Source organism: Apteryx mantelli, chromosome 3 (genome assembly GCF_036417845.1).
Source record: "Apteryx mantelli isolate bAptMan1 chromosome 3, bAptMan1.hap1, whole genome shotgun sequence".
NCBI classification, from domain to species: domain Eukaryota; kingdom Metazoa; phylum Chordata; class Aves; order Apterygiformes; family Apterygidae; genus Apteryx; species Apteryx mantelli.
This window is the reverse complement of record NC_089980.1, coordinates 45455195-45480138: the sequence shown is the minus strand read 5'-3', so window position 1 is coordinate 45480138 and position 24944 is coordinate 45455195. Positions and strand designations below refer to the sequence as shown.

The following is a 24944-nucleotide window of genomic DNA, read 5'->3' as shown; positions in this document are numbered from 1 at the left end:
TGCGAGTGCTCTCCTGGGATGTCAGGGCCATTGCCCATGCCAGAAGCAAAGAACAAATGCTGACAAAAAAGTACTGCAAGAAGAAGGTCCTTTCGTACCATGTGAAATGGAGTTTTCAAAACCAGTGACATCCTTATTTCTGTGGACATTTTTTTTCCTTTAGAAAAGTAAAGGAAAAAACGTCTTGGCTTCATGCACTGCTGAGAGAGGTGTTTTTTAATGGTGATTCAGCATGTGGAGGGGGCTATGCATATTTATAACTTAGTTCCATGATGTTCTATGCCTTATGTCACTGTTTACGGTTTGTTGACTTCCTTAGTGCTTTTCAGTTGCTTCCTTTTGGGAAATGTAATATTAGATGAATGTATTCTGTAAGCTAGTATTTTTTTAACTTTTATTCCTTACTCTTCCTGGAAACGATAACCATTTTAGAGTGTAGCACCTAAGATTTGGTTTCTTGTTTAAGGGAGTCATGTATATGAGGGAAAAAGTTATATGTCTCTTTCAAGAATTTCTTTTCTAAAGAAAATACACTTTCCCAGCTTAAGACTTGGTTTACTATCTTAGGGCAGGGTGAAGTCTGCTGTCTTGATAATGGAAGGAGCCTAAATAATGACCTTAGGCAAAGTATGTCATTTCAGATGACTGAAATCAGGTGGGAATGAATCTTACTCCCAGTGTATAAAGGCCTAATTCAGTGGACTGTGGTTGTTGCATCTGGCAGGAAATACTAAAGTGTCGATGATACAACTACTGCCCACCTGAGCTCCTGTATCACTATCAGGTTGTGTGGAAAGTTGCTGAATTCATTATCTGAGCAGGTAGTTCATGTGATAGTGCCAGCCATCAGTGGAAATTCGTGGTGGTCTGTGAAGTCATTGCTGCTGCGTTACAGCTGAGATGAGCACTGGGTAGACTGGATTTCTGGCCTAGATCTAAAGAGGATTGTCTGTTCCTAGATCTGGCTTTACGGCTTTTGTTCCCTTGCCCCTCAAGTGAAAGCCTTTTGGGTCCAGATATGCTTTAGATCCCAAAGGAAGTTGATATCTTGAGCAGGAGATAAACAAGACTTGCGTACCTGAATGCCATGCTGCATTGCCTACTCCTGGAAATGTCTCCAGTTCCTAACCATAAGCACAGATGTGAACTTTTGTAAGACTCCTGAGGAACTTGTAGTTCTATTTCTGGGCAAGTGTTTCAATCTGAAGAAGAGAGGCCATCTGGGTGCTAATCTCTTGCTTAATTTGTGCCAGGATCTGCAGCTGAAGCATTCCTCTGTCTGCCTCTCCTCAGGCATTCAGTCAGCTAAGCCTTGTTAAAACTCTCCTGCCGGATTCAGCTCCCTAAGAAACACTATAGCATAGTCATGTTAGGGTTTGGAACCCCAGCTGTAGTGAAGAGTCCCCCAGTTTCTCAAAGGAAAGTGTTTAAGCCCAAAACGGATTTGAATTAAACACAGTCCTATGTTCTCAGCGTTTCCTGTTTACTGGGTTGGGCATGTTTGTGTTCAGCAGCATGCTGGTTTGGTGGTTGCTTGCTCCATGCAATTAACTTTTCTTATCTCTTGTACAAGAAGGCCTAGCACTGATCAGAGATATAATTTAAGGCTAAAATTTTAGCTCTGAAATGCTAGGCTTCTTAGTATAATATCCCTGTGTGGATCTAGGCTGCATGTAATAATTTTAAAATATATTAGCACAAACCAGGTTAAAAAAATCCTCACCCATAAATCTAATCAAACAGAATTAAGACCATTCTGTCAGGCATCTCAAACTACAGTGTGGACTCTGTTAATTTATTTTGGGCAGTCTTTTTTTCTGGAGCACCCCAAGCTATGTAAAGGGAAATGATAGATATACTGCTTACTACCAATTATTGGTTAGATTTTTTCACATTGTTTTAAACATGGAAAATGGCTGTGGTCCAAGATAGAATGTTCTCTGCCTGAGGATGGCATATAGAGAATCATTGTGGTGGTAAAATAGACAGGAAGAAAAAAGGTTATTCATAAAACCTGCTGACAGAGATCCCAGATTTCTAGTCTGTACGTGATTCATGTGTTATGCACTTGCACAGAACAAAATTGATTGTGATTGCTGTGAATTCATCTGACATGGTCTAGAAATGCTGTGTCTGAGAGAGAATGTTTTATCAGCAAACTTCTGGGGGGCATGTAAATATGACTATAAATTTATTTCAAAACCATTTCTGCACTTGGGCCTGCATGGGCAGCTGCTTCTTTAATGAGATACTTAAGTGATGGCCATCCTTGTCAATGAGAACAGAACAAGCCTTTGTTGTAGACTGCACAGAGTTTGTCGAAATGTGCCAAGGTTAATGAAGAAATCCTAGCTGAATGAGGCAATTTTTGCTATAGTAAATTACTTTAAACAAATAAATTGTGTACCTGCATCTCTATCTTAAGCTGATATTAAGAGAACTGAAGGATAGGCTACTCATCTCTCCTAGAACAGACCAAAAATTTTGCTGTATGTTAGAATTTTTTTTTATGAGGAAATCAGCAGAAGATCTTCCCTTTGCTGTGACAGGAAGCAAGGAGGAGATTGTAGCCACATGGTAATTGGGAAGAAAAAAGGCTTTTCTAGAGACCTTTCTTTCAGTTACCTTTTTTCTTATCTTAGAAGTCTCAGAAGCGTGAAATTTTCAACCCAGTCTTCTGAATGATTTCTTTCCCTGTCTGTCAAGGATGCTGAAGAAGCAAGCAGGGCTTAAAAAGAAGGAAAAGAAACAAGAGTGCAATAGAACCAAGAAGTCTAAGAGCTCTCTTCAGACTGGAGGGAGAAGGTTGTGGCAGGAGCACATGAACAAGAAACAGGGAGGAAATGTTGGCATAAAGATAGAGTGACTTGGCTAGAGACAGAAATAGGTATATATAGATGTGTGTGTGTAGTAGCAATGATGATAAGAACAGCAACAAGAAAGAAGTTGTGGAGGCCACTTTTCTGTTACCATCATAATGGATAGCAGGATAGTGTCCTGCTCTTTGAATAATCCTATTGGCTTCCATAAAGGCAATAGAACTGAGCACTTACAGAGTGACAGAATATCAGAGATTAGGCTTTTTAAACCAAGGAAATAGCTGTAATATCATACAAATGCAACAAAAAATAAGAATTATAGAAATAACAAAAAGTGGAACAAGTGGTGGAATTAATTACATATAATGTGTAGCTATAGCTGTCTAGACATGGTAATTAAAGGACAGCATGACATACCCATCTCCCTTCTTGTTCAAAATGTTTGGGTGGGTGAGTGTGCTTGCATACAGAACCATGGGGAGCAATTCTTTAAGCATCGGAGAAGGCATTGGATCTTGAATGAAATACAGCTGGGTTGCTTATTTCAAGAAAGATGAGAACTAAGTGAAGGGAGTCAAAAACAAAACAGGAGAGAATGCAGGTCTACAAAATGTGGCCTGTTAGGAAGAGAGAAAAAATTGAGATAGTTTTCAGCTAGAGAAGATGAAACTGAGGAGATGCACAGCAGCAGTCTTCAACTATGTTAGAAGTTGATCCATAAAGGGATAAAGTTTTTTTCAGAGTTGGCTGCAGATAAGGCAGGGAGTAAAGCACTTAAACTGCAACAGAGGAAATTTGGGTTAGGTATTAAGAAAATCTTTCTAATATGAAGAGAGACTGAAGCACTGGAATACATTCCTTGGGGAGGCTGTGGAAACTGCATAAGAGAAGGGTTTTAAGAATAGACAGACTTTCTGTGCAGTACTGTTATTTCATCCTGCCTTGGGAAGAAGAAGAGAGGGGGGAGATTAGGTGATCTCTCGGTGTCTGTTCTAGTCCTTTTTAGGCATAGCAAAGACTGTAGCCCTCTCAATGCATAATAGGAAATTCAGCAAAGATCTGCCTCTGGTCTGTGCATAAATGTAGTGACTCTCCTTTATTCTTCCCCCACCACGCTTAGCTCTTACTGTAAGTTCACATTCCAGACTCTGACATATGCAGGTTGTATGATAGCCCTGTTTCAACTTGTTCTAATCTTGGGGAATTGAGGATTATTTTTTAATTGATGACTCAGTGGTGATAAGACAGAATTTCCTTATATATTGTCAAAAATCTAAAAAGGTCATTAGGCAATAGCTCTAAAACCTTAACTATTTTACTTACATGGTGGATTTTTAGACAATGTCAGCTTTTCTTTTGGCTGAACAAGCATATCTAATGGTAAGAACTAAACCAGGTGGACTGGTACAATAACTGGGAGAAACCTGGTTTAGGAAATAAGTAATTTCCTCTTCTTTCTTTGCTTTTATTCTGTCAGTATTTAATTAAGAAAAAAAAAAGAGACGGAAAGGGAGTTGGTCATCTGACAGTTTAAACTATTGAATCTATTTCTGTTTAAAAGTTTATCAGCTTTGATGTGAGGAGAAGATAAATAGATTTGTCTTCCTGAATTATCCTCGTGCCTCATGGTTATAATCTGAAATCACTTGAAGTTGCCTGGGATAAACCCATTGTACAATTTGTTGTCCTTGGGAATAGAATAAGGTATTTTTTGCAGATAGAATCTTTCAGGTCTCATAAAATTCTGCACAGATGCACATAAAAACATACTGGGTTCAGTGCAGAAATAGGGTGTCCTGAAAACCCTGAGTGCATGTCATTCTTGGAGGTACTAATGGAAAACCTACAGTTCTTAGTTCTGTTTCCTCCTCCGGGAGATTTGCCTCTGGATGTGTCGTAAGTGAAGCTATTAAAGAACCCCAAAAATAGAGTCACAGAAAATTTTGGTGCAAGGATTATGGGAGAGGTAGGTGTAAGCTATACCAGCCAAGTCTGCAGTATAAACCACTGCTTGTGATTTTTATTGTGAATAAACACATCCTTTTGATTAAATCACTGTGAAACATGAAAACCTTATACACACAATAATATAAACGCATTAAAATATTTTCTCTCCCCTTCTTTGCCCCACTTGATCTGTGAGACAGTGTAGTCATCTTTTAACAGAATCCCAGTTCTGCTTTTGATAGTGTTGCTCATCCATTGTCTTCCCTCCGAACACGGACATGCCACAAATCTTCTGAGATCTGCTACAGCTATTGAATACTGTCATAGCGAAACCCTTGCAGAATGCTGGAGCTATGAGGGCAGCCATAAAACGAAGAAAAAAAAAGTGTTTATAGAAATTCTTCTAGAAAGAGAATAAGGCTGAGTAGTATTACAAACAAAGGGACCCAAGAGATTCTTTAGGAGTCCTTCACCTTAGGTAACTCTGCCCAGGAATGAGCAAACAAGGCACTGTGACCACCTGGGCCTAAACTCTGCTGGCTGCCTCCCTCTTTAACTCATTCACCTTTTCTGTCAAAGCAGAAAAAAATCACTCTTTGTCATTATGGGGGCAGAAAGGATTCTATGAAGAAAGCTTTTTGCTTATATTTTCCATTTCTCCTGCTGTGGTTGTTGTTAAGTCATGTATTTATCACAGCAGGAGCTTGCCATGTTCATAATATTATATCATAGTGACTTACAGAGATGGAAAGAAAATCACATCCATGCAGTGCCAATTTTAAACTAAAATCTCATCAGTTCATCCAAGCATCTTTCTTTTTGAATCTGTCCCAAGAGAGTGTCACAGGTTTTGAAAATTATGGGTACATTCTTCCACTGATCTCCTTCGACAGATATATCTAAGGATCCTTTGGTATAAGCAAGCCTAGACTACGAGGCAGTACCTTGTAAGGTGATAGTGCAGTTGGCCGAGTGTCCCACTGTAAATTTGCTGCCCAGATCAGGGATGGAAGACAGCTAGCATCAAGTAATCCTGATTCTCCTATTTAAGTAAACCAACAATCTTAAATTATCTCTAGTTCTGCCATTTTTTCAGTAGCTTTGCTGTTGATTTGGTGTTTGCATTTTCTGCTTTTGCTTTCTTTCATTAGGCGTATTTATTTATCTGGTCTTACATTCCTATTTTGTCACAATCTGGTGTTATACTTAAGAGTACGGTGAGGTGTTTCATTTCCCCATGTTTAAATTTGGTTTTGAAGAGTTTATGATACATTTCTGTCTCTCTATATAAAAAATGATTCCAGGTATGTTGCAGTGCTGTAGCACTATCTTTTTTTTTTCCAGAAATGAATTTGAAATAATCTAAGTTGCAGATATTTTTGTGTCCATGTCGCAATGGCATGATCTCACAATGGCATGATCAGCAAAGCTGCTAAAGTTTAAAGATAAAAATAATCTGTATGCTTCCTTAAGTATACATGGTTCTTCAATATAAACCAGCTCAAACGTAGGAGAGGTCAAGACTATAGTGGTAATGGGCTTTTTCTAGCTTTGAAATAGTGACTTTTAATATTAATGCTTCTAAACCAACTAAAAAGTATTGAAGGATGTAGTTTCTCACTTGGGATTAAATCATCCCCTCTCTGGTGAAGAGTAAAAAGACACAGAAGAAAGGGAGAGGATTCAAGGAAACCAAGAAGCTAACCTTGCAGAGTTTCTGTAGAATGCTTTTTTTTTTAAGGAGAAGGATTTTTGGTCTTTTTTCAGTTTCAGTGTGCATGCATTATGCTCACTGTTAAAGTCCCTGAACCTTAGGATGCCTGAGGACAGTACTATCTACTTAGGTACAACTACAAAGAAAGATGAAGATGGTGTCTCTGCCTTGAATCACTTGCTCTTTCTCCTCACGAGCTGATTAGCTTTCAGCTCAAAGGCTGCCTTTAGCTTTTTATTCTTCCTAACAGTCTCCTGAAGAATTGGGAGAGTTAAAAGTGGTGGTCTGCTAGTCAAGGAAAAGAAACTAATAGTTATAAAATTATATTTTTGATAAATCTCAGAAAGATGGAGAAAATATTCCCATGTCAAAAGAATGTGAAGTTGTCTTATTTCTGGCTGTATGTAACTAATAAAACAGGCATATCCAAGAGAATTGTATTGGTGTTCTAGCAAAGGCATTGCTGAATAATGATTTGAATAACTGCAGAGGTGAGGGCTTACATCACATGCTTATCAGACTTTTTACTTCCCTGAAAATCTTCATTTAAATATTGTTTCATGGATACTCTTTTCTCTGTAGATATTGGGCAGTGTTTTTCAATGTACTGTTCCACTGTTAATTCTGTATTGATACTCTCAAACTCACATGCTAACAACAAGGGATGAGAGAGGCAAATTTATGATTCCAGTTAGCCAGTCTAATGCTAAGGTATTCCTTCTAACAAAAAAAATTTTTGCTACAGAATTTTTCTGTTAAAATCTGAACTATGTGATAAAAATAATTTTGTTGTTAATAGTGATTCCAAATTTTGCTATGGCTTGGGACTCAGCAACATAGTACAAAGCATTACAGAGGAGAATTAAATCATGATTTAGATCCTTCTATACTGACAAAGTCAACTTGGTTTTCAGCTAGGCTGGAAAACTTGTCTGGGTCCCCCAATACAGTAGTTTTTACAGTTTAGGCAGGACTGACTTTTGTGACTCAACTAACCATGTTTTTTTAATTAGATCACATCCTAAAGGAAATATGTTACTAAAACATCTGAAAATATAAAATATAAAATGTTTTGGGCTTTTCTAGGAAAAGATTTTTTTGTATGTAAAACCATCCAAATACAAAAATTGCAGTATTTCTTGTGAAGCTCTCTTTAACAAAAGAAAGACTTGGCATTTCTAGCCTCAGCAATTCACAAGCCACTAGATCTCTGTTTCTTGGGAAAGGTGTATTAATAATTTTCATGAGAAATGCTTGGCATCCGGGGTGTCTTTTAAATTAATTAAGAGTACAATATTAGCCTCAAGTTGAAATATTTTATTTCTGTGTCTGTCTGGGCTGCGCTTCTTCTAAGTATCGTTTAGGGAGAATAAGGTGGGAGCATCTGTAATACAGCTGCTGTTCAAACAGATCAGTGCCTCTGACTGTAGACAAAACAGTTGGCACAATTGCTTTAACTTACTTGTTTATGAAATAAGAGGACTTCATCTTCTTTTTGAAGTGGGAAAATTTTCTTCATTTTCTTGAGATTTTCAGAAGAATGTTTTCCCAGAGGGCATTTCATAAACTAGGCTGGACAACTCACTGGCAACCTTTTTATTTCTATGACAGGAAGAAGGAGGAGGAGGTGCTTCTCTTTCCATGCAGCATGTCTTATTTTGGGGTTGTTAGGTTTGTTATGAAAGCATTTATGAATAGTTTTCACAAAGATGCCTTAATATATTTGCAAGAGTTTGATGAATTTATGAATAAGTGTGCCGAAAACAAAATGTTTTCTTTTTAAATAATTTCAAAAAAGGGTTTTTTTTTCTAATTTTACTAGTTATTAGTTTTGGTCTTTTTTTCCTTCAGCTGTTAGATAAGGAGTCAAATATATCTGCTCCTAAATCAAATTCTATAACAAGAAAAAGGTTTTCTGATGAGCTTAATTTAAAACTAATGTTTGCTCAGTCTGCATTACTTTTGAGGGGTTTTTAAGCCTTTAAGAAAGTAAACACAATGAAAATATAGCCATTTTCTTTCTTTCTTTTAGAGCTCAGAACTAGTATTTTCAACTATTGATATTTACTCACCCATTTCTTTGACTTAGCTATTTATTATTTAAACAAAGGCTGACAGCAAAGCTCAGTTTCTAATATGTAAATCTTTGTGGAGAAATAGTGCCAAAAAACTGTGAAAAAATGGGTCCAGGCAGCTGCGTCACAAGGTTTGACCACTTTGGGCTGGGGTGCCAGGAGATTTGAGACAGATGTTTTCAGACATGCCGCATGCCTAAAACATTTCCAGGGGTCGAGCTACAAATAGTGACTTAATAAGTGCAGAAACAGGAAAAGTATGCAGGAGGACACAAGAGTTTATTCACCCCTAGGTGCACAGCCAGGCTCTTTACATTACATCTGCCTGTCAGGGTTGGCTATTTAAGCTGTCATGCCCTTGGTATTGCGCTTTGTCTGACTGTGAATAAAGTGCAGCATTGTGATTACTAATCCCACTCCAGTGACTTGACTTTAAATGTGGTTTTGGAGCGTATCCCGGAGTTCTGTTTGCTAAGCTTCCTACTCCTGTTTCAGAGACACCACTGGAGATCTATGAGAGAGAGCACTGCAGCCTGCCCTCCTCCTGTAGACCTGTCGCCTTTTTCTACACCCCCCCTTTAAAAAAAAAAAAAAAACTTTTTGAAGGAAATCAATGGATACCAAAGTGATCTGTTTATTTTTCTTTTTTTCTTTGCCTCCGCTGACAGTGGGAAATCACACTGGCCGCATCAAGGTGGTCTTTACACCCAGCATCTGTAAAGTGACTTGTACCAAGGGCAACTGTCAGAATAACTGTGAGAAGGGAAATACCACCACCCTCATCAGTGAAAACGGCCATGCTGCTGACACGCTGACAGCCACCAACTTCCGAGTAGGTAAGTACCCTGAAACTCTATTTGTCCTTAGCTGTCCTCTCTTGACTAACAGAGGGAGGAGATATTTAGTTATTAAGACCAGTTGTACATCTGTTACTCTTTGTTTGGAGGGCTGTGCTGAGTAGGAACCATTGTACGCTAGACAAGCTTTCTGGGATCCTTCAGAAATGTTCCCAGAAGTTCCTTTTGTGCCATAGAAAAAAAAAATGTATTTTTCATCTGAAGTTTCAGCTGCAGGGTTGCAATATGCTAAGCTGAAGCTTTTAGTAAAATCTGCCCCTCAGAGTTTGTGCTGATAAACAGGGAAAATGTCAGGTTCCACTAAAAGTTCTGTTTTCCCTTTTTATCTGTTGAATTGGTATGAAATGCACACAAAATCCAGTTAATATAATGCAACTGTCTTCTAAAAAATCATTCAAGAGATGCTTAGGACTACAGTCCTTTTTAAAAAATACATGTCAGTTTACAATTTTTGCTTATTTACTGCTGTGAATAAATCAGATTTCATATTTGTCATTTTTTGAAACTGAAATCATGTTAAGTCCAATCGAAAGTATTGAAGCTAGTCATTTCACTGTTAATGTTTATTCTGTATGCTTTTTCATTAAAAGTATCAACAGTGTGCCAGTCTAAACCCTGTGACTGGTCGATTATGTTGAAACAAATCCTGAAAGCTGTCTGGGATAATGGATTGGCATATTTTAACTGTACAATATATGATGGTGATAGGACCTTGTGTGCAAATGCCAGTTCTGTAAGCTGAGAGATACAGCTGTGTAGAAGCAGATGTGTAAACACCTCAAATTTGTTGTTTCACAATATCATGCTGTTAACTGCTCATAGAAAGTATTTTTGTTGTGATCATGAAAATATTGTAGTATCTGTATCTACAAAAAGTTAAAATTAATTATTTTGCTGATGTGTACTTAAAGAATGCCAGATATGAAAGTTGTAATTTTAGTCTCCTTCTAGTATAAACACAATGTCAGGCAGTGCTGATGCTGGCCAATACTGCCTTTTTTGAAGTGCACTATGTTTCAGCCTCTGAGGGAGAAAAAAGCTATTCCAAATAATTCTTCTTTTCATCCAGACAGACGATATAAAGAGCAGTCCCTCTCTTAAGACTCCTACTAGACTATCAGACTAGAGATGAAAGATCTCGAAATGTATAACACTTTCCTTGATAATATACATATTTGTATAATATATATATATATTTTGGAATAATGATAATAAAAACAGTGTTTTAAAAGAGCAATACAGCACATGTTTTGTTTTTGTTTGTTTGTTTTGAGGCATTTAAAAAAGGATTTTATAAAGGGATAGTAAATTAACACTTTATATTTGTGCTTACTGTTAATATGGACAACCACAGCTAAGTAAGTTTTTCTTTCATGTTTTCTGACTACTGTGAAATGATAAGGTTATTTTTCTCTCTTCCTTTGACCTCTTTTTTTTTTTTTTTTTTTTTTGAAATTATGAAATGTTGAAAATGGGCAGTCCTGTAGTTTGTCTGCTATGTAAATCTGTGCTGTAACCTGATCCCCTCTCAAATACTTGAAAACTTGGATCCTGGAGATTGACCTGTTAAGACATGTTACACACCTTCCTTCCTGGCCTCAGGCCATGCAGTTTGTGATTCACCAGGTACAATAAACTGCTAGAAATATTCAACACAAGCAGTTGATAATTATATTTGATAAAAAGATAGGGTAGCATTATATCTCAAAATGTATAATACCAAATCACTGCGCACATACAGTCGTTTTTAGCCTGTTTGTGGCTATCTTCTCCGCTGTCTTTGAAAGACCAAAAGCATTCACAGCAGCTCTGAGTATGATCATTTTCACAGAAGAGGAATAAGAAACAAATTTAAACTGTGACTTCAAGGTTCTCCAGTTGCAAATAAAAGTGCTTAGTGAACTTAATTTATTTCTTCGTATTCAGAGAGGAGAGAGCCCCCACCTAGAGACTGAGTGCTTTCATTGGTCCCTGTTTTTTCAGGAGCTCTTGATTCAGAGTTTAAAGCACATACTATTTTAATGATTTTTATTTCTGTTCTCCAGCTAGTGTCTCTCATTAGCTCAAGCTTGTCCTGATAAAGATGTCTCCTCAAAGCAGATCCATAAAGCAAAAATAATTTGTTTTTCTTAATTTTTAACATCTGTATTATATTTTGTTTGTGCTTTTTGCTCTTAAGGCCCTATTCTAAACTTGTTTCTTTACTGTTTATCCAAAATGCATGAAAATTCTTCCTGTGACCATTTGACATTAAAAAGTGCAATCATAAAACAGAATGTTGTGTCAGAAAATACATATTTTAAAAAGTAGTGAACAGCTCTTTTTCAGTATGTTTTTAAAAGTACTTGTTCTTTCTATAAGCAGAAAGGATAAATTCACATGCCCTATTTGGAAAACTAACTCCTATTACTAATAATAGACACCTACTATGAGTGGGAAATTAGGAAACTGCTTTAGATTGTTATTGGATCTAAATGCATTTCCTTAGCATAAGCAGCACTCTAGTACGCAGTATTTAATTTAGATCATCTGACGACAGATTGCAGTTAGCCGTCACTTTGCTATGTTTTTAATGATCATTATTTCTAATAATGAACAAAATAAAATTTTATATTTATCTTTTAAACTTTGTGCTGAACTTTGTAAACATTTTTTCAGAGAGCCTTTGTTGTGATGCTTGTATAAAGCTACTAAAGCTTTTCCATGGGTTACTTCAGATTCTTAAAATTTTCTCGGTTGGTCATTTCAGCTGAAACTTGGTAGCAGTGAGTTCAGACGAGGAACAAGTCTTGGTTTTCTGAAGATTTTATTAGATATGGATAAGCCATTAAAAAACAAAAACCAGCAACAAGAAACGAATTGGGGAAAATGTAGCTTTTCAGGTAGCTAGGGTTTTGCCAGATTTCATGAAGAGCTCTAGCACTTCAACCAGAGGCGATGAAAACTTGGTATTTAAAAGGGAAGGATCCCCTTGATTGCCAATGTGCTTCAGCGAAACTCTGTATTTTATGGTTTCATTTTGTGAATGGGGTATGTTGCACAGTTAAACTAACCGATGTCCAATATTTCATTGGCTTGGAGAATGAAAGCATTTAATCTAAGGGGAAACTTCTGCTGAATAGATGATTCTCATTACTCTGTTGGATGGGTGCATGTGCAGGTTGTATGGTATTTCAGCTCTGATATATCTACAGAGGCTTGTAAAACAGGGACTGTGTATGTGCATAGGAAGGGAAGCATACAGAATAATGTAGGAGGTTCCCGTGTCATTCACTGGAAGTTCCTTGGAGTAATGTGTCCTGTTTCTCTTCAAAATCATTGCATATTCCAAAATGTCCTTTTTTTCTTAATTTTCTCTCTATAAGGAGTGGGAGAGCGACAACTAATTTGTAACTATAAAATGAAGCAGTTCGAAATTAGGAAATGCCCAAATTAATATTTTTCATTGTCTTTAATTTTTGCCCCATTGACATATGCATTTAATTATAGATTTACACTTTTTTTCTACAGGATCTCCATCTCATTCATTGCACAGGAATAACAGAACTTAGTAAAGGAAGCAGTCATTTAATACTTAGGTTTATATTCACTGTTCATTTGCAGCCCCATGTCTCATTTAAAGCAGTTCATTCAAACTGTTATGAATGAGGAGTTAAAAAGAACTACATGTTTTTGAATGGAAATGCATATCTTTCTGTAGAGGTTTTGTGTCTGAGCACTTGGCAGTATCCATGTCAAACAGAGAAGTAACAGCACTCTGCAGATGGAAAACCAGCAGAGTTTAAGGATTTTTTTCCCCAAGATCATAGAAGATGATTGTGGGAGAGACAGCAATAGAATTTTTGCTCTCCTAGTCCATTTTATATCACTCTATAATGCTCATCAGTCTCTCTCTCTCCTTTTAACATTCCTTTCCCCTTCTTTTCCAGTCTCTTTCATATAGCCTTCGCAATTGTCCTTCCTCCTGGCCTTGCTGTGCACAACCATAGTTTGCCTAGACCATTATCAGTGATGAGAGAATATTTTGTTGTGTGTTTCCCCTTGGAAGAAGGGGAGATTTTTAGGTACCCTTTTTTCTTGTTTCATTGAATCTAAAGGAAAATCAAAAAGTGTTTCTCCTACTACTTCACTGATCTGTGTAAAGAATGTGCTTTAGTTATGGGATTGGGAATGATATCAGATTTATGCGTTGGGGCCTGCAGTCCGTGTGAGCCATTCTTTCTTGTGATGTTAGAGGAGAATGAGAAGATCCTCATCCAGCCTCCTTTCTTCTCCTCTCCTCTGTAAAAGACCTTTTCTCCAATCCTACGTAAGCAGGCTACTACCTGGATCCACCAAAGATCATTTGGTGACATGGTGTCATGAGGTTCCAGGTGAAAGATATTTTAATCTATTTTAGAGAATTTTCAGCACAGATCACAATAGTCTGCATATACTGTGCCCTACTGCAATAATGCGCAAATATTTATGTTGTCAGTAAGTGATACCTTAAAAACAACCAACCTCCCTTATATAATGGTAAATAATGATATTGCCTATAGAGTTTTGGCACTTCCCATATTAGAACTTTATATCAAAGACTTCTCCTGTGTTACTCTGTAAAAATGCTTTTGAATAATTGAGGTTGTCCAGAAGTTTCCAATTATGTATAGACAGCAACTTCCAAGAAGAAGCGTAAACATTTTGTTCAAAGTTTATTTGGTCTTGTGTTGAAAGTAGTGACAGAAAATTTGACCAAAATATTTTAAAACAATGGGTTATTTGAAGGGAATTTAGTAAGAAGAATTACTATGTAATTATTATTTTAGTAGGATTCCCTATCTAGAAAACAATCTAGGGGGCGTAGTTCCTCAGAATTGTGAAAATATAAGGCAGTTATTTTATCAAAAGTTGATTGAATTTCTGAATTTTCTTCAGACATACATGATCATGAATCTTTGTCACTGCTTCAGAAGTTAATGTTTCTTTTCTTCAAGCATTTCTTGTCCTATCAAAGGATTGTGGAAACCTCTTAGTGTTGGTTAAAAAATGGCAATGACCTGTAAGCAAGCCAACACTTTTTCAACTGTACTTTGTGTATGACAGGAGATCCAAGAGCAATAAATGGCATTTAACTTTTTTTTTTTTTTAAGGGAATTGCTTTAATGTTTAGTGTTGGCATAACAGAAAGAAAATGGACACCTAATTTCATTACTAAGGAACAAGATGTTAAACCATAGCTTTCTCTTGCTGCCATTTGCTGTGTAATAAAGTTTTTGTTTCTTTGCTCCTTATGATACAGACTATCCTACTACAGTCAACAGGTACTGTTAGACTATGACATCTCACAAAGATTTGTCAGTGTTTGGTTAATGCTCATACATAAGCAGCACAAAGAGACATTTACTTTAAATAACAGTGGAGAGAAAAATTGATGACATAGAAAGGCTTGTGTGTCAGGGAAGGCAGATTAAAAGACCAACAGCTTGTAGAATCGTGTGTAGAGTTGAGAGTATTTAAAAACTTTCCTGGCAGCTTGTGTGAGGCATACAGTACTCATTTTTCTACCCATTATAATTGCTTCTTTGTTGCGTTACTGGTTTGTTGCAGTGGTTCAGTAATGGCAACATCTTCTCTGTTAGGAAGTATATTTACTGCTTGGTGAATGGTGACACCCCTGGTAGATGACCCATGTCAGATCTGTGTAACTTGTGCTCCAGCAAAACGCTGTTCCTATGGCTTCAGCTCATACTTAGCAGATGTAAATGCAGCTTCTCAAACTGAAGGTTTAAAATAATTGATAACAAACATCATGCAGAGATTTTTAAGTTTCTTCTAGTAACATAACTAAGGAGAACTGATTTTTAAAATACTTTGGTTTTCAACTTGGTGGTGTTCCATTGCATATCCTAACTGATGAGGAGGCCATTTCTGGAATAACTGCTTAGGTCAAGGGCAGTGTATGATTCATGGTCTTGTTTTAGCGTTGTATTCTCTGTGGGTAGAAGTAAAATGTTGCTCTGAGATATTCTTGTTTTTGCAATTGAACTTGCCATAGTATCATCATTTCTGAAGTAATTACGATGCAAGAGACTTGCTATTCATGCTGTAGTATCAGTTTAGCCTTTTTACTCTCTCTATAGTGGCTACCTTGTAGCCTTATTTGGTAAAAGATTTATTTCCACTGTTTCTGCAGTAATTATCATTGCTGTTCTGTCAGGCTTTATTGTTTTACACTCTTTTGCTGCCAGATGAAATATTTTTTCTTTTTACCTGGCAGACACTTGAAAATTCAGAATTTTCAGACAACTCAGTTAAAAGATTAACTTTTAAGTATTCCACAGCAGTAATCAAGCAGGCTAGTGAGTCAGAGTGTCTCTCTCCCTCAAAAAACAAAAAAAAAAAATTAAAAATCAGGGAATTAGAGTTTATTCACTGTTTCAGCTGGTAATTTGAAATTTAATCTGTGTAAATGATGACCATGCTTTAAATATTTATTCCTGCAGCAGCATTGTAACAGCTGTAGCAAAACAAAGGCAAGTTTTTTTGCTCAGACACTGGACTTAGTGGGTAAAATAAAAAGGAAGACAAGTAATGGTAGAACTACTTTATGAGTTATTTGCATCCTCTGCCTTATAGAAGATGCTGGGGAAAAGGTATTTCCCAGTCTGAAGAGCCAATGCAAAATAACAGCAAGTTGATTCTGGGAGAAAACACTGGCAACAAGCATCAATTTAACAGGTATTCGTTTTTCTAACTTCCCTTCATTCTATAAAGTGAATCTGAGAAGACTGGAGAATAAATCTTTTTTACTTACAGTTCAGGTAGTGTAGTTTAGGCTTTCCTAAACTGAATCACTAGTGGACTTAAATTCTGGCCTCTATGGTAAATATACCACTCTGTAGTCTGACCAGTATTTGAGTTTTTAGGCATTTTCAAGTTTTGGCCACCTATACTCAAATTACAAAGAGGAACCATATCTTAGGGGATTTGTTGTTGTGATATCCACATCTGCCCCAGAGGAATGCTTTCTTTCCTCTCTGTATTTATCAGTATTTGTTATCAACAGATAGTTCTGGTCTCTACCATACAGTTTACAGCATCTGTGAGCTCTTTTTTTTTTTCGGTAATCAAACTAATTATTCAAATTTGACATCTTCCCCTCTGATTCCAGCAGAGGCCAAATGCCAATTTAAAGAAAATACATTGTACAGCCAGATGATTTTAATGAGGGTGAACTTAAACAAGCCTGTTAGCAATTCATTTTCACTCCCTTGCTCACCTTGAAGACTGCAGACCATCACTGAAGCAAAAGTCCATCTGCTCTCAAAGCACTCACCAAAGTGTATATTATAGAGAACACAGTTTTTGGATGTGCAGTCATAGGAAAAAACGCAAATGGAAATGGTACAAAATCCACACCTGCAGTCATTCAAAAACACATGGAGTATGTTTCCCTCAAAGCTAAAGCAAAACAGCACACAAAGTTAAAATGCATAATGCTTTATTTTATTGTACATGGTTTTTAACTTACAGGGATTATCTGACCTGTAAGTGCTGTAAAGAGAGAACTAGGAGTGTATTTATTTGAATGATTGCATTGTTGCATATTCAAATAAACACACTACCTTGTACAGCTATAATTATGTTATTGCTAAACCAAATGTCTTTGCACATACCTCAGTGAAGATCAAGTATATGCCAACTTTGGCTTAAGAAGAAAAAGTTGCCTTTGAATTATGCAAGCACAAAAGAAGCTGGTAGATTTCTTTACTGGCTAAAATGTACTGTTTATCATGGCTAGATTTCTTAGACAGCAAATGGGTTTGTATTAAACACGTCCTTTTGGTTATAACACAATCAGAAGGAAACAAGCAGCTAGCATTGCTCTACTGATCGCAGTCTTTTCCAGTTCCACCCATCTCCCCTGTTTCTTTTTGTTTGTTCAGCTCCAGAAAATTCCCCTATCTCTGCACAATGTAGCTTGTATAGCTTTCTGCTGTCTGTTCTTTCCTATAATTTGAGTATCACTCTAATCAAGCGGACTGTTTTGTACCATAGACACACAGGGATTTCTTGATCTTTCTTTTGGAACATGAACTGTGTATTCAATATGCATGCACGCACACACATTTAAATTCTTTAAGATTTGTATCTATCCATAAAAAATCTGAACTGTGAAATGAATTTCAACCAGGGATTTAGAAATGTGAAACAAGTTTAAGTCCATGGGAATTTTTAAAGCTTTTTTTTATAAACCTCTTACAAAGTCTTGAGGGATGCCAGTTAATGAATAGAGGGAAAATAGGTGCTTGCTTCTTGCATAGGAAGGATTTTGAGCTTTAAGAAACCCAGTCACAGTCAGCATTTCTCATCTGTATTTTATTCAGCCAAATACTTTGTATATTTTTTGTGTTGGTTGTATTTTAGCTTAGCGTAAAGATGATGAGCTTAGCTATGAAGTCAAATTTAATATTTGACACTATTCAGATACTTCAGGTTTAGGGGAACTTGCAGCAACTTTTCGTATTGTAATTGAGGAGCGCAGGTTCCCTGAATCCTCCCTGAGAGACCCTGTTTCTGCCCGTAGCTTGTGGAGGGAACCCACAGAGACCAGCCTCATAACGTAAGCACTGGTGGTAGCTGCCTGCAGTTAGGCAGGCAGCTATGTGTCCAATCATGATTGTTTTACTTATTGTTTGATTATACTAAATTCATTGCGTTTTGTTATGTGCCATATATATAAGTGCTAGAATACCTTTTTTCAATATAATCTAAAGGCCCAGGATTGCCTATCATGGTAATTGGAGAAAAGAAATCTTTTGCAGTTGCACACATTTTGCTGGACTCTGGATAGGTACAGCGCTGTGGGGTGTAACTTCTCACCAGGGATGCTTGGAAGCTGGGTGCACTTTGCAGTTCCCTGGAATTGGTGGTGACCAGTTAGAGCGCAGACTGTATTGGAGGTTTATGCATCTTGTACAACAATGTATGCAACTATTATGTTGTTAACAGAACCACATAAATGTTGATGTGTGTATTTTTTAGTGGATTTCCAACAGTAAATTCCCTGCAGAGTAACTTTTAGCCTTCCCACTCATTAGTAATGATTCTTCTCCTTTCCTCCTTCGGAACTCCAGGATTTGAGTCTTTTGCTTTTCACTGGTCTCCCATGACCTAATTTATTACTCAAACTCTGAATAATATCCTTCCCAATATTCTCATATTGTGTCAGCTCCTGAAGGTCAACTCCCTAGAAAACTTTCCAATTTCTTGTGATGCAGTCAGTGCCAGAAAATCTTAGATAGCTTATGTTTTTCTTGTTTTTTTAACTAGTCCAGGAAAGCCTGGATTACGGGCTATTATTTGTATGTTAATGGGGATCCCCTTGAAAGAACTTGTTCCTACTTTATCCTTCTTGTAAATTTTTTCTCATGAAAATGAGCATTATGATAATGTTACAATAATCAGAGGGCAGCGTCCTGTTATCTAGCAATGGTGGAAATTTTTGCAATGGCTGCAGTTCTTGTGGCTTTTCTTTTTCTATTCTAAGCATCTTAATTTTGCTATAGGCTGTCAGAGAATATATGTGGCATGGGGAGCAGTAGATGAGTGTTCGTAGATCCTTTGGGTATAAGGTTGGGGGTTCGTCCCACTCGCACAGAATCTGACTGAGGTGCCTGAGTCAGGAACCTCATAACCCTGCGCTCCTTTTTGTGGTCAGTGGGGAGAGGCACACACCTGTACGGCTGGTTGGCCACGGGTGATCCGAACAGCTTCTGGGCGAGCCTCTTTCCACTGATGGAGTGGGAAAAGTCAGATAACCCTACCCCTAGCTTAGATGGCTCAAGAAGGTGCTGAAGGTTAAATGGGATGAATCGCAGTTTTAATATCTGTTTCTCAGTTGCCAGAAATGGTGAGGACACTGACATCTCTGGCTTATGTTACCTCTGCTACTTCTGTGGTCTGCGGAGCCATTGCATAACACAGGCGTGACCACATAACTGGGATGTTTCTCAGGACATCTCACCATTCTGCCTTATCTGAGAGCAGCTCTTCTTTCTGCCTTACACTACTGGATGTTATTACTTTTTTGCTCCATGAAAGAATCAGTATGTCTTCTCGAAACAGCCAAATAGGAGAACATAGTCAGAGCACAGGAGAAGTTCAGCGACTTCAGTCAGATTGTAACTCAGCTCTAGCAGTTCAGTGTTATTATGGTTGAGTTCCTGTTTAATCGTATAGTCATTAAAGGTGGGTAATGCTGCTCACATGACACCAGAAGGGAGAAGGACAGCCTGCAGTGATCCAGTAGCACTAAAGATGCTTGCTGTTAATTGTTATCTGGATTTCACTTGAATTCTTGTTCTGTGCATTAAAAACAGATAAATTACAACATTAACTAATACATGTTAATATTATGTGTGCTTAGGCACATACACACTATACAGAGTAGCAAGAGCCTTAAAAATACTGGAGACATAGGAACAGTTAGTTTTCATCAGACTCAGGGCACATTGATTTCAGGGTTCTCACTTTAACAGGGACAATTAATAAGTTATGCAGCACTGCTTAAAATGATACTTGTAAAGTCTTTATATTACAGCATACCATTATGTTGTCTGTTTAAGTTTTGTATTTTGTGGGAAATTGTTTCAAGAATGTTGATGATTTGAAGAAGTGTTGCTACTTGCTATATTTTCAAATTCAGGCTTCCCTAGAGATTTTAGTCCAGTTGCATATGTCTTGAATAAAAAGGAAAGTTAGTATCAACACATTTTAGAAATCTGAAGAAATGACTGGAGTAGCTTGTCTGTATGTGTTGGCATTGTTATCTAAGGTCTGACCCTGAACAGTTGCAATGCATTAATTCCTGGTAAACAGCAATTCCAGATTTTTCCTTAGTACGCGGTTTCTAGGCCTGACTCCTGTGTTACACTGAATATATCAGGATCAACTCTAACAAAATTGATAGAATCACCAATTGTAATCAGAATAGGAATAAGTCATTCCTTAACACTCTGCCTATTCCCTTCCCTCCAACAACAGTCTGTCTGAATCATCTCAGATACTGAGAATATTAAAAGTAGATTTAGCAAAGAGTGACTGCAAGCAGCATGCGTGTTTGGCAGCCAGAGTAATTATGATATTTCAGAGGTCTCATGTGAGTATTAGTTTCATATCAACATTTTTACAGTGATTGCACATTATCAAATATTTCTTTTTGCTTTTTTCCATGTGAACTGAAACATGTTGTAATCCTAGGGATTTTTCTCTAGTTCTTCCCTTGCTATGTCTGGTAGATCATCTACCTCTGCGTCTTTTCTTTGACAGGGTTTAACATAAGATACCGATGATACTGTATGAGAAGCTTGTGTACTTTCAAATCTGCCTGCCTTTGAATCCTCGCTGTTGTGTTTACAAACACTCTCATATATACATATGAAACCATTTTTGGAATCCTGCTGAGCACTTCATTTCAGTGATATCTTGTAGCAGTGATTCCCTAAGGTTAAATGTTCGTTGTCCAGAAAAGCATTAATTTTTGTTGTTTTTACGTTTCCTATCCCCTAATCTCATTGGATGTCCCTTTTCTCTTGCGCTATGGTAGGGTGAATTAAGTATCCAGTCTACTTTTTTATATATATTCATTTTGAAAGGAAGGTCTGACTTGCCTCCTAAATCCTCCTGTCAATCAGTTAAACTACCATAATTTTTGCTGTACCCTTTTTACACTGAACTTTAGACAATCCTCTGTGCCAGAGCATGCCTTTTATTTTGCTGATAGTATATGAATATTCTAATGTTATTTTCCTTCAACACTGTAACATTTTGATAGCTTTTTTGACAGCTGTTGGTCAGATGGTACTAAGTTTGGTTGCCTACGCACAGGCTTCCAGTGGTGTTTGACATGCCTTAGGGTAGCTGGCTCAACACATGAGCCTGGAAGGAGGTGATACAGGTCCTGTGAGAGACCCATGCCCTCTGGACCTGCAACTGAGGGATGTGTGGGGCACCTGGGAGCATTTCAGATATCACTTGGTTGATTTTGCATACACATTTTCATCAAGTCCCTACATCCAGATTTTTTCCTGAAAACTGGGGAAAACACATGAGTAGTACAGAGAAATTATGTTGTGTATTAGTTTTGGATTTCTTACCAATCATGATGCTCACTCAACAAATTTCTATTCCTCTGAATTGTATTGCAGCCTTGTCCCATATGACCTAAATAATTTTATTTGATTCTCAGAGCCCCTCCTGCTCCCCTATTTTCAGAGGCGGGATAGTCTCCATTATGGAATGATACTGATACCTCATTATTGCTATGCTTTTATAAGGAAAAACTGACACAAAGTGGGATTCAGCTTGCAGCCTGAGACCCCTTAAATGTCAGCATCTACATGTGAGGTGCATGTTGAAACTTTCATTATAGTCAATGGGATTTAGAAAGTTATTCAGCTCACTCTAATATAGGCACAACTGATCAGTTGAGTTGTCGTCTAGTGGTGTTTTTTTGTAACAACAAGTAAGTGTTACTGAACGGTAATTCCCTTAAAACATATGGATACAATTTTGCATCCTGAGGCTTTCTGGCATAGTAGCTGAGTAACAACAAATTGCCTATTTCTGTTGCAAACTCAGGTGCTTCTGTCTCAAGACTCTTAGAAGTGCCATTTGGCTGTAGCACCTTGCTGTTCTTTTGCCTGAGTTTGTTTCAGAACCTTTTCAGTTTGTACGTCAGTCTTTTTCTTCCAGAAAAGTATTTGATGATTGGTTTATAGAAAGCCTGATGCAAAGGTGTTAGTTTTGTCTTTGTTATTCTATTACAGATTTCCTGTTTTTGATACAGTCAAGATACAGAATAAAAACTTCTTGGCTTCTGTGGCTGCTTAGTCTTTAAATTTTTTCTTAGCTGTTCTCATTTTTTCTTGCATTGCCTACTGTAGCTGATCTTTCACTGTATTGTTTAAGAAACTTTTAGATTCTGCCACTTAGATGTATTTTTTGCTTACTTGCTTTCCCTTTTATATTTTAGAAGTAGTCTTCTGTGTTAAATTTAGAATTTTTTAATTTTGACTTGACGTCCCTTTTTTTACTCGATTCCTCATTGTCCAGGAAGATTTCCTCAGTCTTAGGGTTAGTATCACCCATTCTATTAGCTTCATGTTCCTGTCATCAGAGGAGGATAGTATACAATAGTGTAGGAGGATAGGATACCATAGTGCCTACTGATATGGCAATGAATATTATAAGTAACAACTTTCTTTTTTCCCATGTTACTGGAGACCAGATTTAGACTATGAGGGATTTTGTGTAGCTGTGCAGTATCGCTGAGGGTCCCGGCCCTTTTTACCTTGCATGTCCTTACAAAGCGAACTGGCAACAAAGGATATGCGTGAGGAGGGAGTGCAGGGCTGGAATCAAAGTTAGCAGTTGCTTATCTGCAAAAAGCTGGTACCTAATTCAGTACAATCCTGTCTTTCTTTTTTGTGTACATTAAGCTCTTTGAGTATGAAAATTTCTCTAATGAGACTAAATATTATTGTCATACAACCCTCATTATAATATCTGAACACTTTACGCACAAGTACATGAACCTTTATGAAATATCAACCCTATTTTTCCATAGGAAAAGTATAGAGCACCAAAGTGATTTTTCCAAAGCTGCATAGGAAGTCCATGCTACAACTGGGTCCATGCGAAATTCTTACCAGACAAATATTTGAGCCTTAAGGCCTTCCTTTTTAATTAGGTTTTCAGCGTATTTTTAAAAATGTGTGCTATTCTGAATTCAAATATATCTAAATTCTGAAAGCATTTTGGTACAAGTTTTGAGTATATTTGTGTGCCTACGTCTGTTGGTCTTACAAAGAAAATACTGACTCATGTCACCTTTTTCACCATCACAGAGCATGAAACACTTAGAAATAAAATTTGCTTCTTAACAGGGAAGTCTTCTTTTATAAAATTACTTACAATTCTTTCCAATAGGTGTGTCACACTCACAAAATTTCATGTAAAAAGCGCGGATGCCCTTTCTGAGGACTTGGACCCTCATTCCAGTCCTGCAGTCTGATCTGTGGGACTTGCTTCCTATGCTCTTCCTGAACCAGACTGCCTTTCTGGAACTCCACCAAGGTGTCTGTCTTTCCAGCTGTCTGTGCAGGTCTCATGGCAGGTTTGGGGGCCTTCACTGGAGAGCCAGGCCCAGTGCGCTTTGTGGGAGCAGCCTCTCTCGAATTAGTGAGGCTGCTGATGTGAATAAGCATAAGAAGAACTCAGGCAATACCTGCCTAATTCTCTGTTTTTCCTTGGGTGGAATCTCACAGCTTCCCATCTCCAGTGAAGGCAGCATTCTGCCCCGTTTCATAAGTAGACAGTTATTCTTTTCTAGCGTAAACCTAATTTGTTTACAGTAAATTGGCACTACCATTAGGAGATGTTAATCACTAGACAGCTTTTCAGCAGCTGACAAAAAGCTCAATTACTCATGGAGATAATGATCATCCCAGAAGCTGAGCCTGTAATTCGCAGCTGAGTTACAGAATTAATTTTTAAAAGGAAAGATTGCTATTGGGAGGTGAAAATTTAAAATGCCTGAAGAGACAGGTAATCTGATTTTGTGAAGTTTTCTTCCACTTGCCTTCCGTGGTCATTGCCATGTAGTGCTGCATTAAGTAGCATCACAGACATTCCTCTAATTGTTTTTTAATATAGTACATGACTTGTTAAAGCTTGATGCTGATAGTGGTAGATGGAGGAGTTTGAAAGGAACTAATAAAGTATAATTTCATTTAAAAGAGATATCTTCCAAAATAGTGAGGACAACAGTGAAAATATTAAGGGAGTAGATAAACTCCATTCCAGTGGTAGGCTTTCTTTTTTTTTTTTCTTTTTTTTTTTTTTAGTGTTTCTGTTCTGTTTGCATGTGAAATTTGCTAATGTAAACCCAGCCTTAGGCATCATGACAGTTTTTGAGCTTCTTTTGTGCAATATCTTATTTTATGTGTGTGGTATGGCACTCCATGAAGGAAAGAAAGAGTGACGGCTGTTTGGGGTTTTTAAAATAACTTTATCTGCTGAGAGGGGGAATCCTCTAGAGCAAGAGCAGTGCCCCAGAATCCATGGCAATATATTTTAAAACATAAAATCATGCCTTTCCAGCTCGTTATAGAGAACAGTGCTTGCTTTCCTGCTCTGTGATACTCAACCTTATTGACTCGAGTTAAGCTAAGAATGAATGATTTGAATCCAACCATCAAAGCTACCTTCATTTTTTCTTAAATCTTTTTATATGATTTTTCTTTAATATAGATTCTTTGGCTGGAGAAAAAATATAAGTGAAATTGATTAGGAGAAAAAATATAGAAAAGAGTGAAAGAAGATTGGAATTACTTTTGAAAGTGTTTAGTCGTGATGTTGCAAGGAAGAATCACAGAATCATGCAGAATAGTTGAGGTTGGCAGGTATGTCTGGAGATCATCTAGTCCAACTTCCCTGCTCAAGCTAGACCAGGTTGCCCAGGACCATGTCCAGTCGGGCTTTGAAT

The 24944-nt window shown here is 37.4% G+C and overlaps 1 protein-coding gene across 12 annotated transcripts in view; it reads left to right on the top strand.

Annotated features, from left to right (window-relative positions):
- The window catches only part of LTBP1 (latent transforming growth factor beta binding protein 1), a 215364-nt gene that overhangs the window by 65760 nt on the left and 124660 nt on the right, over positions 1–24944 (top strand). For 11 of the 12 annotated variants that reach the window (XR_010883704.1, XM_067293254.1, XM_067293257.1 and 8 more), the window contains one exon: positions 9224–9391. Coding sequence is in view for 11 of the 12 variants with exons in the window: in XM_067293254.1 (XP_067149355.1) it covers positions 9224–9391 (168 nt within the window). In the remaining variant the exon portion in view is untranslated. Of the gene's footprint in view, positions 1–9152; positions 9392–24944 lie in introns of those variants that run through there. The other variant, XM_067293263.1, reaches the window with a different exon arrangement.